The sequence below is a fragment of the Canis lupus genome, chromosome 7 (genome assembly GCF_048164855.1).
Source record: "Canis lupus baileyi chromosome 7, mCanLup2.hap1, whole genome shotgun sequence".
Lineage (NCBI taxonomy): Eukaryota > Metazoa > Chordata > Mammalia > Carnivora > Canidae > Canis > Canis lupus.
This window is the reverse complement of record NC_132844.1, coordinates 20338133-20353770: the sequence shown is the minus strand read 5'-3', so window position 1 is coordinate 20353770 and position 15638 is coordinate 20338133. Positions and strand designations below refer to the sequence as shown.

Sequence of the window (15638 nt, the reverse complement as noted above, 5' to 3'; positions counted from 1 at the left end):
AGAGCAAAAATACTGGTGATGGGGAGCAGCGGGAAGTGAGTATACAAATTCCATAGAGCAATCACTAATATAATCTAAATTTCCTCTGTTAAAAAATAAAGGAAAACTTCTGCCCCATGTTGGGACTCCCCGCTCAGTGGGGAATCTCCTACTTCCTCTCTGTCTGCCCCTTTGCAGACAGATTGTCCCTCCCACAATCCTGCTCATGCTCCCTCGCATGCATGGGCACACATTCTCTCTCAAGGAAATAATATCCTCAAAAAATAATAAAGGAAAACATTTACAATTATCACAGATTACTGTCTTATTTAGATGCATTTCTTTTTGAAAGTAAAAAAAAGCTAACTTTAAATTCATGGGGTCTTAGCATTTGAGATGCAGTAGAGACTATACAGTTGTGAATTAATACTTTAACATAGAAGTATAAACATGGTTTGCTTTTTAACTTTCTTATATTTATTCTTTTGAAAGTTTTAATAGTTTTATTGAGGTACAATTTATATACCATAAAATTACTCTTTTTAAGTATACAATTCAATATTTTCTTTAGTATATGTACAGAGCTCTGTAATCATCACAATCTAATTTTCGTACATTTGAATTACCTCCTCCCTCCCTCCCTATAAACAAACAAAACTACTTTCTCTTAACCAGAAGAGAATCAACACCCAAAACCACTTTACCTAACTACTGTAAGATATTTGATTCAAGAATTTATGGGAAAAATCTATGGCCTATTTAGCCCATGAAGTATTAACCTAAAAAATTAAACGGCAGACAATAAATAAATAAATAAATAAATAAATAAATAAATAAACAAACAAACCCCCAAAGCAGCCTATTTGGTGAACTCTATTTGGGGCATCAGTTCAGCACCTTTGGGTCATATTCAAAAATAAATAAAAATGTCCCTTCTATACTTGATATCAGCAGGGATAAAAGAACATACCAACACAGTAGACCTAAGAGTTTCTATTAATAGTTCCAAAGATAGCTATAGTGTCACAATCATGATCCTAAAATGATTCAAACCCACTCACTGTAAAGTTAGAGTGACATATTCCAATGTAAAACAACACAGGCAAAAATTTCTTTCATTTAATTTTTGAAAATTTGAAATTTTCTAGGTTGTTTTTCCCCCCAGATTTCTGCTTTTACACAGGAGATCGGATCTGCAATAGCCTTTCAAATAAATATCAAAATGAAACCTTTAGATTAAGAACTCACTAATTTGTTCAAAATGGTAAGCATGAGACCATATGCATAGTTTTCATTCTGCAGATACAATTTAAATAGGTAACATTTTGTTAAAATTGGCATAGAAGTGAAGAATAGATTAATCTATGTCCAGGAATTTGGGATAATACTGGTTTCTGACAACTAGCCAAAGATCAAGAAGACTTTGTTATAAGCTTATTATGATGCTCACACAGCTCAGTACTCCAGCACAGGTCCCATTTTATTAATGATGATGACATGGCACTTGGTTGCATCTACTACACAGCATCTTCTTTCAGCAGCTAGAGGTTGAGAAAGCCCTCAATTTCTGAAACGTCTTTCAGTAATAAGATTTTTCTGAAGGTTTAGAAAGTCTCCAATTTCTGAAACTTGCTTTACCAATTTGTATTTTCCAAAACATACCACAATAAAGAAGGACTGAGTAGGATACCTCAAATTCCAAGAAGAAAGTAAATGAAAACTGCTTTTAGGCTAAGTTACAAGTTCACAATCATCATGGTTATTATTTCCTAATTCATTTCTTTTGAAACCCTCATGAGATCTCCCAAGTATTCTATTATTATGAACAGTAATATGATCTCTAATATTATGAACAGTAATATGATCATAAATCTGATGAACTTAAAATTCCCTCATGCAAATTTTAACAGACTTGCCATATATTACAAATATCACCTTCAATGTGGTAAAATATTGGTTAACACAATGTGAGACAGTGCACTCAACTCTTCCATCATTACTAATTATCATGTAGATTTTGATCATAAGCATGTACCACACAAAAAAGTAAAACTGCAAGAATTAGCCTACATCTCATTTTGTCCAATATTTTCACTCTCTTCCTCAAGATCTTCAGCAGAGTTGCCTGTCTTAGAACAGTCTTAACTGGTTTACAATTTATCCCTTTTTATTTCTCTGGCCAGATCTCTGGAGGAGATGTTAATGAGTCTAGCAAATGGTTTAATAGGCGACAGGAGAAATAACAAAGAAAAGTTAAAGGTGTGAATAATCAACAGGCTGGAATAATTGGGTTCTGTGTAGCCAAGTTAACCAAATATCCAAGTGAGACACCTCACTTATGTAGTCACATTATTCACTTAGTGAAGACAAACACAAAAACATACCTGCTTGACCAGTGGTGATACTGACAGCCGCAAAGAGCCTCTGGGATCGGCTTAAGTCAGAAACTCCATTGACAGCTTCCACTTCAAAAGTATAATTAGCGTGGGCTAGCAGGTCCATGACAGTGACATAGTTATCCTCTAATCCAGTCTGCTGTGGCATGTATCCAATGTTACTCCCACAGGGAACACATTCGCCCTGTTCCCAACTGCACCGCTTACACAATATTCTGTAGGTCACATCATTTCTTCCTCCATTATCTGCAGGAGGACTCCATTCCAAACTTACTGTGGTTTGGTTGATGTTGAAAATGAGGTTCTGTGGCGCAGATGGAGGCCCTTTGGAAACCAAAAATAAGTAAACAAATAAACAAAAATAGAAAAAAAAATGAATGAAAGGATCTACATGGGCCATTAAGCTAGTGGCTCAATTACCATACAGAAAACTAGTTGAAATGCTTTCTTTTACATAAACATTTCATTACCTTGCCTAGGGAAGCTGCATAAAAGCCTCCTTGAATTCACTTGGCAAGAGGCTTTATTTATTTTCCATTTAATATGTCAAAATGAAAACAGGATAACAACTGTCTTTGTACTTTTGCCACAGTCTTTAGTTATTTTTCTTCTAAGCAATTAAAAAGAACAGTTAATGCACCTAAAAAAAAAACAGTTGTGCAACTGCTTAAAAATAGTCTCCCATTTAACTATATAACAGAGAATACATCTATTCATTCTTAATGTGCTCAAGAATGATTTACAGCAAGTCTGGGATCGGCTTTGGATTTGGGTCTCTCCAACATTCATTAATTGAAGCACCAAGATGTGAGATTTGCTCTAGTTAGTGATGGAATTTTAATTTGGAAATCATGACTTTTTAATCACATTTCATATCCACGTTAAGACTCAAATAAGTTTTACATTTATTTATGATTCCCATTAGATATATGTGAAAAATATTATTAAATATATCTTGATTTTACAAATGTGAAAGTCTCACTAAAGACAGCGTAAGATGTGTCTATTTTATGTTATTATTTAGCCTTATCAGTTCATGAAAAAATGCAAACATTTAACAATAATTAAGGATGCATTCACAAATCTGATGACTATCTCAACAATGTTACACGAGTACAAACAAGTGGAAGGATTCTGAAAGTCCTTTCCTATTTTATTATTATGAACTTACTTGTGCAGGCAACATACGGTGGATCAGATGGAGCCCTGTAATACCCATCCTCACATTCACATCTTGAGGAGCCTTCTTTATCAGAAAAACTGTGAGTTGGACAACGAGCGCACTGAAGATCTTGAGAGGAAGATTTGTAGAACCCACGGCCACAGGCTGGGTATGCAAAAGAAAGTGAAAATACCAATATGAGCAAATAGACTTACTTTTTGATTTTAGTAATATTTAGCAAAGAATAAAATATGAAATTTAATTTGTGAAACCCAAGCTCTCTATGACAAAATTTTAGTGTATATCAATAACCTAGTTTTATGATACTACATTTTAAAATGAAATAATAAAAACCAAATGATACAGTGACCTTGCACCTGTAGTTGGCATCAGTTCAAAATCTAGAGCCCCAAACTGAACAAAAGCATAATTTAACTGAACAAAAACTCAGGTTATTTAATTCAGGGTAACTTCAATTTCAATATAATTAACTTATTTGTTGATACATATTCATATACTTCAAAGTTTTGTTTTCTAAATATAATGTAGCTGTAAATTAACTTTGTGTGTGTTAATTAGGCTCATATAGAAAATATTAAAATAATTTTAATTACCTGACAGAAAGAACAATGGTATAAAAAATATCAACTGATAATGACAGAAATGTATGCCCCCCCAAATTTTCAGAAAATTTCAAGATATAATTTCAACCAATTCTAAGGCAGGCTGCCTTCCGCTAGTGAATTCCCTTGTTACTAAAAATAACAAAATCCTATGAAAAGGAGAAACCTATTCCCCCAGAAATAAGGAGAAAGCCTTCAACTGTAAACAGATGAGGACTGTTCCTCCTCGGCTGAGAGAGGTTAACAGTACAATCATACTAACATGGCAATTGCTCTCAGCAATGAATAGACAGGTACAAAGAATGTCTCTATCACCTCCTAGTGAAGTTGCTCTTACTCATTTAGATCCTATTTTCTATTAAATCAAGTAACCTTGAACCATTTTCTATTACTTATCATTTTTACGTTTAATTGAAATTTAGCAAATTAAATTTTCATTATTTCAACAATTTTATTAATTAATGGCATTATACACTGAATATATTAAATAAGTTTAATTTACCCTTCATATTTATCAAATGAAATATGTTAAAATTTTAGTGACTCTCATATTTAATAAAAATTAATCATATTTCTAAAGAAAGATTAGTGAATATTTAACATAAGTTCAATTATGACTTTTAACTTATGATATTCACATTTGTTTAATGTCCTCAACTTGGGCATCACTCAGGAACTTACTCACATTTTCACTCTTAGGTGGGATAAACAGTCCTATCTTACCAAAATGGTATACTGAGTCATTTCCTACTTGTGTTCACATGCTCAATATTTTAACAAGTTATTCTGATCTACCTGAGAGTTTACAATCATCTTTTGAGCTTCAAGAGCATAAGGCTATTTCACACAAATGAGACATGTATTTTAGATAATTTATAAACTTAAAGGTGTGTTATATTGCAACAGACAAGGGATAGATGTATAAACAGAGAAATACAACCATCTCCTTGTAAATATATGATCCACTACTGTCCTCGGAAGCCAATCTGCCTTTAGTTGGCTTCCTCAATTCATACAGGAGGAAAACACTCACAGATATTTTAGGAAAAGAAGCTTATTACAACTTCACATGTTCTCAGTAGTAATTGCTACAAATCACAGAGAGAACAATGAGATTGATCATAAAATAGTATAACCAAAGACCACACTTTAAAATGTTTCTTTTTTTCTTTTATTTTTTTAAATGTTTCTAAAGATAGAATGCCACATTAAAAAAATGGTTAACTGGTAAGATAAAGGATTTGGCATGGGTTTCTCAGGATAGAAATTCCTCTTTGTAAGTATTCATTGTATCTTGCTTTATGTATTATCTATAATGCAATGATCACATATGATATCCGTAAAATAGAGAAGACCGGGCTTTACTCACAACCTGCAGCTTGATAACTAAGGAGAAGAGAATTAACAAAGAAAAAGAAAGAGACAGAGAGAAGAGGTATGTGCTGACACTCTTTAATGACATGTGTATAATAGTTTTTAGGGAGCAGGGAGATGGGGCCCACAATGGTAACATAACTTAATATGTACTAGGGAAGGCTTCCAGAATTAGTAGGCAGCACACTACCTAGTGGAATTCTGCAGAATCCTAATTCTCCCATTGCAAATAAAAGCTTCTAATAAAGGCATATTCCTATTTTTCTTACAAATAAGGAGGGACATTGCTTGTTCAACTTGCATGGTTTGTAGAATATATATGGTACCTAACGTAGAGAAATTTAAAACCCTTATCACTCAACTTTCAAAGTTACATTAAATTCTGTTACCACTTTAACAGATGGGAAAGCAGATTTGAAGCAAAAGTAACCTGAGTTCTTCAAATAATTCTGTTTGTCTAGGTTAAAACTGGATTTAGAACACAGGACTACTGATACTCAACCATATGCTCTTCCACCAGCCTTGACTGCTCAATGAGCCAAAGTCTGGCACTTATTCAATGGGTCTCCAGGGCTTTAGAAACCCTAAAAATTAATTTTCTATGGGTCCTTGCTGCCTTTTATTATACCCCTTTACTAATTTAAAACTATTATTTTAATTTAGAAAACTATGAAATAATAGCCTCGCACACCTCACATAAGAGATACTAAATACGTGCTCTCAATTGCACTGTGAATTCTGGCACCAAAGATGCCTGCAAAATTGTGGAGTACATGCATGGCTATCATTAAATAGATAATGATAGAGGCAGTACCGGAAAAATGTGGTCATCAAAGTCTTAACATTTTTTCTTTGAAGTAATATGCTGTTTCAGTTCAGTTAATATTGAAAATAATAAGTTGTGACAAGACAGTTTTCACTTAATCTCTAGGAAGACTATTAATTTAGAGTTATTAAAAATAAGTACAAAATCTTTGGAGCTATGGTGTTAAAAGTAAAGCCAAGAACATGCAAAGGCATAAGCTGTATCTCTTAGGATAATAGTGAACGACTGGGTGGTAAAAAAGTTTGGGAAGGAAGTAACAGATGCTCTTAAAATTACAATTTTAGATGAGATATCATACAAAATAGCTTGAGTAAAATACTCAGTGCAAGAAACTGGGGTGAAGTGACATATCTGAGAGTCAGCCACATAAGAACTAGGTGATCTCTCCAATGGCTCCCAAAAAGCCTATGTGGAAATCAAGGGAATTTCTTTTTACAAATGCAGCTGGTTTTCTTTTTCTTTTCTTTTCTTTTCTTTTCTTTTTTCTTTTCTTTTCTTTTCTTTCTCTCTCTTTCTTTCTTTCTTTCTTTTTTTTTTTTCAGCTGGTTTTCTAAAATGTACTAATACAAAAGTTTTTAGAGGTAAAGGCCTTCTAAAACCTTAAAGAAAAATTCCCTTTATATGCAACTATGAAGTATGCAAGAATAACTTTCTAGGAATTTTGCAAATGCAATTTTAAAACTTTCTCTGCTTTATTTCTCAAGTTGTTCAACAGCATTTGAACTCAAAGCAAGATTTAATTAATGCAGTATGAGCACTATGGTAAGTTAGTTACAAAAAAAACCCATACAATTGTAATTTCCTGCCTTTTGATGTTTTTGATTTTTTAATTGTATATTATTTTAAGGTAACGTTCACTAGATTGATGAAGACTGGGAATATGTATAAAATTTGTTTACAATATTTAATTACTTTGGTAAAAATAATCTTTCAGTTATCATTTGATTAATAGTATTTTAGCAGTGTTACCACAAAGGCCTGGGATTGATTCTTTCGAATGTTTTTTTTTTTTTTTTTCAGTCTTTTAGGGTCCTAATGAATAAAATAACGGAAGTTCATTATCCTAGAGCCAAGAACCATAATCTTGTCAGATTTCATACCTTAAGCAAGCCTTCACTTATTCCACTCTTTAAATGAAAAACCACCAAAGTAAAAGGAATCTAGGAAGCATGTGAAACATCTATTTACCACGCACTAACAATATACTGCAATACAGCCACTAAATGATGTTACAATAAGCTATATTACAAGATGTTATATGATCTACTGTGATGAAATAAATATAATTTATTATGTTTAATTTCAACTATTTTTCAATAAGAATAGTGCCCCTATGTGACTGCATTGGTTCAAATAATGTTTGAGATTTCAATTATTTAAAAAAAAGAACACAAAGACAACAGAGTTTCCCATTTAGAAATGAATTACTTAAAAGTAATAATACTGTAACAAATTCTGAACATGAGGACATTTAAATACACGATAGTTGATACTAAAACCTGGCATTCTGATTTCTTGGTTAAACTCTTCTAACAATCAGATTCCATACTTGTCTTCAATGGATGTCAAGTGTTTAAGCAACAAGGTGCCAGGCCTTTGAGTATATACTTGCATGATGCATGTAGTCTGTGGAACAATCAGGGTACTAGTAGAACAAATCTGTGTTCAACACAGATGAACAATTCTAAAGGTCATCCTAAAAGCCACAGACAGATTTCTGGGTAGGTTAAGCAATTAGGAGAAATGGAATATCTTTCTTGTGAATGAGGGTGCAGATTCTCACACTCGCTCTGGTTCTTCAGGTTTATGACCTATAAGGGTAAACTTGGGGGATATCCTATCGATTGTATTTATAAAGACCCTTTCCCACAAACTGGTTATCCCAGAAAATCCACATGCTTTTAGAGTTCCTCTACAGATAAGAAAGATTTTCTGGTCCTTAATGGACTCATTTTTTGGAAGTCTTAAGCTCCACTTCTAATCTCAGACACACTTGACACCATCCTGGACTTTAAGGCACTGATAATCTATATCTTAGTCAGCTGTCTTCCATGACTACACATTAGGGACTCTTTGAAAAAACACTAATAACTTAGCCTTATCAAAATAATTGAATCATTATTAAGGTCCAGACATTTCTATATTTTAAAAGCTTTCTACGTGTTTAGAACTATCATCCTGTAAGTCCCAGGTCTTTTTTCCAACTAGCAAAGTTTCTAAAGAATGCATGACAAGATATCTCCACCATAAAATTGATGGTAAAATGAGATATTACAAAGAAATCTAATAAATTAGAATTTTAAGAAAAATAAAAATGAAAAAAATGAAAATTCATTAATAAGCCAATCAAAAATAGGCAGAGGATGTGAACAGCTATTTCTATATGGAGGACAGAACAACAGCCAATGAACACACACAAAAATGATCAATATCATTAGCCATCAGAGAAATGCAAATCAAAACCACAGTGAGATATTACTTTTACCCACTAGGACGGCAATAAGAAAAAAAAAAGGCAGATATAACAAATGTTGGTAAGAATATGAAGGAGTTAGAAGCCTCATACCGTGCTGTGAAGAATGTAAAATTGTGCAGCCACTTTAAACAAAAACTGGCAATTTCTCAAAAAGCTAAATATAGTTACCAGATTAACCAAAAACTCCACTCCTAGGTATACACTCAAGAGAAATAAAAACGTATATCGACACAAAAACTTGTACATAAAGGTTCACACTGATATTATTCATAATAGCCAAAAAACCCCAAAACAACCCAAATGTGCATCAACTAATAAATAAAACACAATGGAATATTATTCAGCAATCAAACATGGATGAACCTTGAAAACATTAGACTATGTGAAAGAATCCAGTCACAAAAATATATTTCCCTTATATGAAATGTCCAGAATACACAAACCCTTAAAAACACAAAGTAGATTAGTGGTTGCCAGGAGCTGAGGCAGTGAGTAGAAATGGCAAGTGATTATTAATGAGTGTAGGGTTTCATTTTGGGGTAATTCAAATGCTCTAAATTTGATTTGTAGTGATAGTCATACAAATCAGGACTCTACTGAAAAGCCACTGAATTGTTCACTTTAGTGGATGAATTGTATGGTATGTGAATTACATTTCAGTAAAGCTGGCATATATAATGAAATCCATTAATAATTCAACTTCAGATTGAACATACGAGCAAGCAAACATTAAGGAAAAATGCCAAATTACATGTTAATAATATATTAATTTGTCTTTCTAACACATATACTCTATATTCATCTATTTTTATAAAGCTGTAGTTAGGGGACACCTGGGGGGCTCAGTCAGTTAAGCACCTGACTTGATTTCATCTAAGGTCATGTTCTTAAGGTCCTGAAATCAAGCCTGCAAATAAGGCTCCCTGCTCTGCACTCAATTGGGAGTCCACTTCACTCCCTTTCCTTCTCCCTCTCCTGCCCCTCCTCCACTTGTAGGCTCTTGCTTTTTCTTTTTGTCTCTCTCTAAAATAAATAAATAAATCTTTAAAAAAATTAAGGCCATAGTTAGATGTAATAAATTAACTATGAATTATAAAAAATATTAGAAAACTTTAAATCTATAATCTACATCATAATCTATAATCAATATATTCATTTTACCCATTTGTTAATTTTAGAGTTTCATAAATAATAACTTATCTTTTATCTGAGGGATAGCAATTTCATTTTATAAATTTTATAAAGAAGGAAATAGATTCTTATCAAAACCAAGCTTATAAAAAAAAACAAGCTTATAATTAGGAGAGATTTTTAATTATACAAAGTTAATTTTGTGTGAATATCTGAATAGGCCTTAAACATTATTTTATTTTAACCCATCTCTTTGCTAGGCAAGAAAAGCCCAGCAGCTCTTTCTCCTACCATAAACTAACTGAATACAACTAGATTCAGCTTCTTCAAGTCTTACTCTGTTTCCAGACCTGTGATTTTAAGCACAATTGAACTTTTTCTGAAGGAATTATGTGTATGTGTCTGTGTGTAAAATACGAGGCTTTGCAGATGTTTCCGGCCACAGTTATGCAGCTGCAAAGAGTTTATTAATTATGAACTATAAGTGGATTGTTCTGTAATTGAAACTTTCTGGGCTTTAATATTGTAGAATCTATACACATACATAGTTAGGGATACTAACGAATGTTGTTATTTTATTTATTGCATGTGGACACTGTACTTAATCCAGAGCTTAATTCAGAAAAAGCTAGTCCGTTTCCATAGGATCATTCAAATTAATGTCTAATGTCTATGCTCTATAATGCGAAGGGGAAAGCACAGCTTGTAGAAATAGTACTCCCACTGCTCAAAGTGCTGACCTCATCTGGGATGGACAGATCCAGAATCTGTTTTTTAATCCTATTGACAGTGCCTCAGTGGGAATAATTACAAAAGTCTGCCTGAACGCCAGACCTCCTGTCACTGATATGCTATGATTTTTCACATTGAGAATGAACAGCGGGCAGAGAGGATAAAAACAACGTGATGCAACGAGTATATTATAGCTTGTGAGGCACCATCCACATTACCCTACAGATAACTTGTAAGAGTTTGGAGAAGAAATGATGCGGAATGTAAAGTTTGTGATAACAGGTGCTCAATTGCCAAAAATATTTGGGGATTTTAAAAACTAAAAAAAAAAAAAAAACACACACACACACAACTAATTTCAGGGCATTATAAATCTATCTGTGTTATTTATTTGTGTTAGTTAATTGAGAACTTGATGTTTTATTAATACCATACAGTGGAAAAGAAACATGTAAAATTAGAACCTTCTAAAAGTTTTATTTTAAAACTTCTTTAAAACTATAAAAGAAAAGAAAAGAAAAGAAAGGATTACATAAAGACAGGTTTTTTTGTTCTGTATTAAATTATTAGTTTAGAATATGCTAGGAATTTTGCTGAGGTCTGGCATTAAAATACTCTTTATTTTACCAGAAAATCACTGTAATTTTGACGTCATTGCCAAAATGATAAAAAAAAAGAGGAAAAAAAATCGTTAGAACATTCAAATCTCTTTTCTCTTCTTATTCTATTTTATAAATATTAGGTTTTATTACATAGGTAATGTGAAACAGCAAAAGAGAACTGGATTTTAATTAAAAAAATCCATGTTCAAATCTACTGCACCATTTAGTGGCATGTAATTTGGATAAGGCTACTTCACATTCCTGGGCTTCGATGTCTTTGTTTCCTCATTACTAATTATTAAGTGCTATGGAGACTCTAGTGTGTTTGTGTATATATAAATATATATATTTTTTCTAGTTACAAAAACTTGTTTTAACAATAACACAGTTATCTAGCTGTTAAGCTCCCATACAATTGGTTTTTTTTGAAATGTGTATTTCGGCCACCATCACCAAACCCCCAAAACCCCACATATAAACTTAGACCCACTTAGTCTTTCAGCTGTGCATCAGCAAGAGTGTGAAAGACGGGTTCTGAAGAGCTGGTCTGCCTCTGCATGCCATCCTTGATAGGCAGTGGCATGCACTGTGTCAGAGATGCATCTGCCTAGCAGTTCACCTCCAGCTCTCCCTATGCCATTGTTGTCAAACACCGTCTGTGTTCCAAGACACGTGCATGTTCATTCTGGTTCATGCAGATATGAATCCAAAAGTGGAGTTTTTAAATTATGTAAATAACTTAAAAACCAACTCCCATAAAAGGAAAGATGCAGAATGAAATCAGACCCTTCTGGATCTCACTCAATATTGTCCTCAGAGGTCTATTCTGAGATCAACCTTCAGATTAAAAAAAAAAAAAAAAAAAAAAACCTGAATTACCTACACAAACTTAGGATTTAGTTACCTACTAGAAAAGGGCTAAACCAGAGTATTTTAGCCCTAATTCAACTCTATAGCAAAACAATACAATTACTGGGTTCCCATGAATTAAAAACACTTATATTAGGGGAAGCCAACTTCACACATTACTTATTCATAGTGACTAAAAAAAGTCACTTATTTATGATACAGTATTATTTTATTTTACTATAGATTTCCTTGAGAGCATTGTCATTAAGAACAAGAGGCTGCAAAGAGGAGCGCTCTTAAATAGCAATTGGTGCTGGGAAGATTTGGCAGGGGCACAAATTACTATATCATTTAGGTCACTGTCAAGTTTATTTTTAAATATTTCTCTTGTATTTATTATATAGTACTGTAAGTTTTATAATTTCAGTTTTATTATTCATTTTCACTATACTAAGCCATTCCTCACAGTTTTGAAAATATACCTAAAAAGGTCAGACAATGTAGCCAATGTAGCAATAAGACAAAAAATGATGCAAAATATAGGAGTGAGGATTCCTCTTTTGAAAGATCAATACTCTGGTTTTAACACAATCGTTTTTATTTTTTTAACACAATCGTTTTTAAAACTGCACTTCTTAAAAGATAAAATTCATATTCTGAATGACAGATATTGTTAATTTCACCACAGAAAGTCTTACTTCAACAATCCTGAAAAGGCAATACAACTTGCCCTTTATATAAATTATGACATTGGTTTCCCCTCTAGCCTGTACTAGCTGTGTAACCTTTGCAAATCTTAAGTTCTCTGAGCCCAGTTTGTCCATATTAAAAATAGAGAAACCTAATAATACGACTATCTCATAAGGCTATTGTGAATTAAAGTGCTAATTCATGTGAAAAATATAGCACACTGCCTGGCAGAGAATAAGCACTCAATAAATAACTATTATGATTATTTCACAATGCCAATTTCCATGCTGTTTTGATTTCACCCTAGTTTCTACCTCTGATAAACAATGAGCCACTTCTCTATTATCAGATGTGTATGCAAACAAAAAACACAAATTAATTATTAGGTAAATACAGCCAAATTACTATTCCTTCCCTGACTAAATAATTATTGTTTGCCTACTCTTGGCATTGTGCTAGGCAGTGGACCAAAGTTATGTCCACTAAAAAAACAAATACGATGATCTCTAAATACATTTTACCTCTGACCTGGTATCAAATACTATGTATAATCAGTTGGTTGTGTGCTTAAGCTAATTAAATTTCTGATATGTGATCAGAAATTATTATATAAATTATAAATATTGTGTCTTAATTTGTATATTTTGCAATATGCTTAATTATCTCCCAATTCAGTGGTGAATATAGACACTAAAGTCACCTTTCCTGCCAGGGCTGTAGCATTTCATCAATGTGAAGAGAGAGAATTCAGCGCAGGTTGACATGCAGGAAATGTGGGTAGGGACTTATTGACCAATTATATTTAAACTAGAGAGTTATTTGTGGCAGTTACTGTTTTGTCTTTCACTGAGGCTAATAGTGGATCTGGCAATATCAAAATATTTCATAAAAGCAGGTGACTTTAAGTTCAAAAAACTTTAGGTGGGTAAGAAATAGTTTATAAATACAAACTTTTGAAATTTAATCATTTCATAAAATGAACATTTTTAGTTCAAAGAATGAAAATTAAACTATCTTATGAGTGATTCATCAATAATCAGTTTTTCTCCCACAAGACACTTAAATCTACCTATCTGTAGAAAAAGTCTGCAAGATCCACAGACAAAATGAAAGAAATAATTCCATTTGAATTTCTTAAAACAAAGTGCAGTCCTTCCGTTTCAAGTAGTACAAAATGTGGGCTTTTCACTATAATTTTCAGAAAAAAATTCAAAAATGATTAAAACAAAATCATCAGTTAAGACAATCTTTCTAGCTCTTTTATGAAGACTAGTTTTTTCCTTAGTCAGTTATATAATGTGAATCAATACTAAGTCTTGTGAAGCAAATAACCCTAAAGCAGTTTAAGGCAGTTTGAACATGTGGGGAGATAAATAATCATTTCTGTTATGTCAGTGGAAAATTTTCTGAAGATCATAAAGAAATCAGTTTGCCCTGAAGCATGACATTTTAAAAAGATGCATTAGGACAATGAGGATATTCACTCAATCCTTAATTCTTAGAAATAAAAGAAAATAACAGACAGAATAAATCCTCACAACAAATGATAATGTTGAGCTCAATCCTTTTTTCAAAAAACAGGAGCTCACTACACATATACACATACACACACACACAAAAGCAGACAGACTTCTACATATATATACACATATGTATGTATGTATGTATATAGAGAGAGTTTTGAGATAAACAAAATTGTTAGAAATAAAACAGTAAGGAGATGCTCAGCGGCTAAGTGTCTGCCTTTGGCTCAGGGTGTGATCCTGGAGTCCCAGGATCAAGTCCCACATCAGGCTCCCTGCATGGAGCCCGCTTCTCCCTCTGCCTATGTCTCTGCCTCTCTCTGTGTGTCTCTTATGAATAAATGAATAAAATCTTTTAAAAAATAAAGAAAACAGTAAGAATTTTGTAACTGAATCCCCATATTTTCTACTCCTTAATAACAGAAAACCAAATAATTATTCATTTTTATCTCCACACAAAGCAAACAATCTGACACAGCTCTATCTGTATCTGATCCACTTTGCATTCATGGCATTTTGCAAAAAGTGAATGTATGTAAGACCAGAATATTGTCTAATATGTTTTTTAATAAAAACTATTTTTAGAAATGGTAGCTATGTTAGCATGCAAAAAGACATCTAGTTTAGTTCTTGTTTTAATGAATAACTAACTCACACTTTATGAATCAGTTAAAAGCCTTACCCCTCCTAAAGCTACTGAAGTGGACAGTACAAACTGGTCTGTAGGACATACCACAATTATGGCATTAATGCTGTCATATTTATTTCTCCATGTATATGTCTTCCAGTTCCCTGTGCGACCTTCAAGGGCAGAGATTATGATATGTGTATCTATACAACCCAGAGCCTAGCACAATGTCTAGCACATAGCAGAAAGTTAACCTGCATTTACTGAATGAATCATTATTCAACTTGCAATATTAGGCATCTGGTACTAACTGTCCCATTTACCAAAGGCTAATTCACCAAAACAACTTAGTAAACTTTTTATAGTAATCAGATCCATGGAAACAGCATGGCACATTCTTAAGTAGAATGTAGCAGAATCCTGACTGTATCGGTTAAAGGAAGATATTTCATGGGCTCTTATTCTTAAGGAGGTTGCTGTTACGCTGTGCAAGGAGACAACTGCACAGCCATGTTTAGATTAATGCTTTAGATAATTTCTAACATGATCCTATGAGCATCCTTAACACGGTAACATGAATAAATGAAGGAGATATGAAATATTTTATAAGCATATAATTAGAGCATTTTTCTTTGAACATGGTAAAG

At 32.9% G+C, this 15638-nt stretch overlaps 1 protein-coding gene across 6 annotated transcripts in view; it reads right to left on the bottom strand.

The window, feature by feature from the left end:
* The window catches only part of EPHA7 (EPH receptor A7), a 167779-nt gene that overhangs the window by 104214 nt on the left and 47927 nt on the right, over positions 1-15638 (bottom strand). For all 6 annotated transcript variants that reach the window (XM_072832041.1, XM_072832042.1, XM_072832043.1 and 3 more), the window contains exons 4-5: positions 3547-3702; positions 2364-2699 (exon numbers count right to left, since the gene is read on the bottom strand). In XM_072832041.1, the coding sequence (XP_072688142.1) occupies positions 2364-2699; positions 3547-3702 (492 nt within the window). The remainder of the gene's footprint in view (positions 1-2363; positions 2700-3546; positions 3703-15638) is intronic.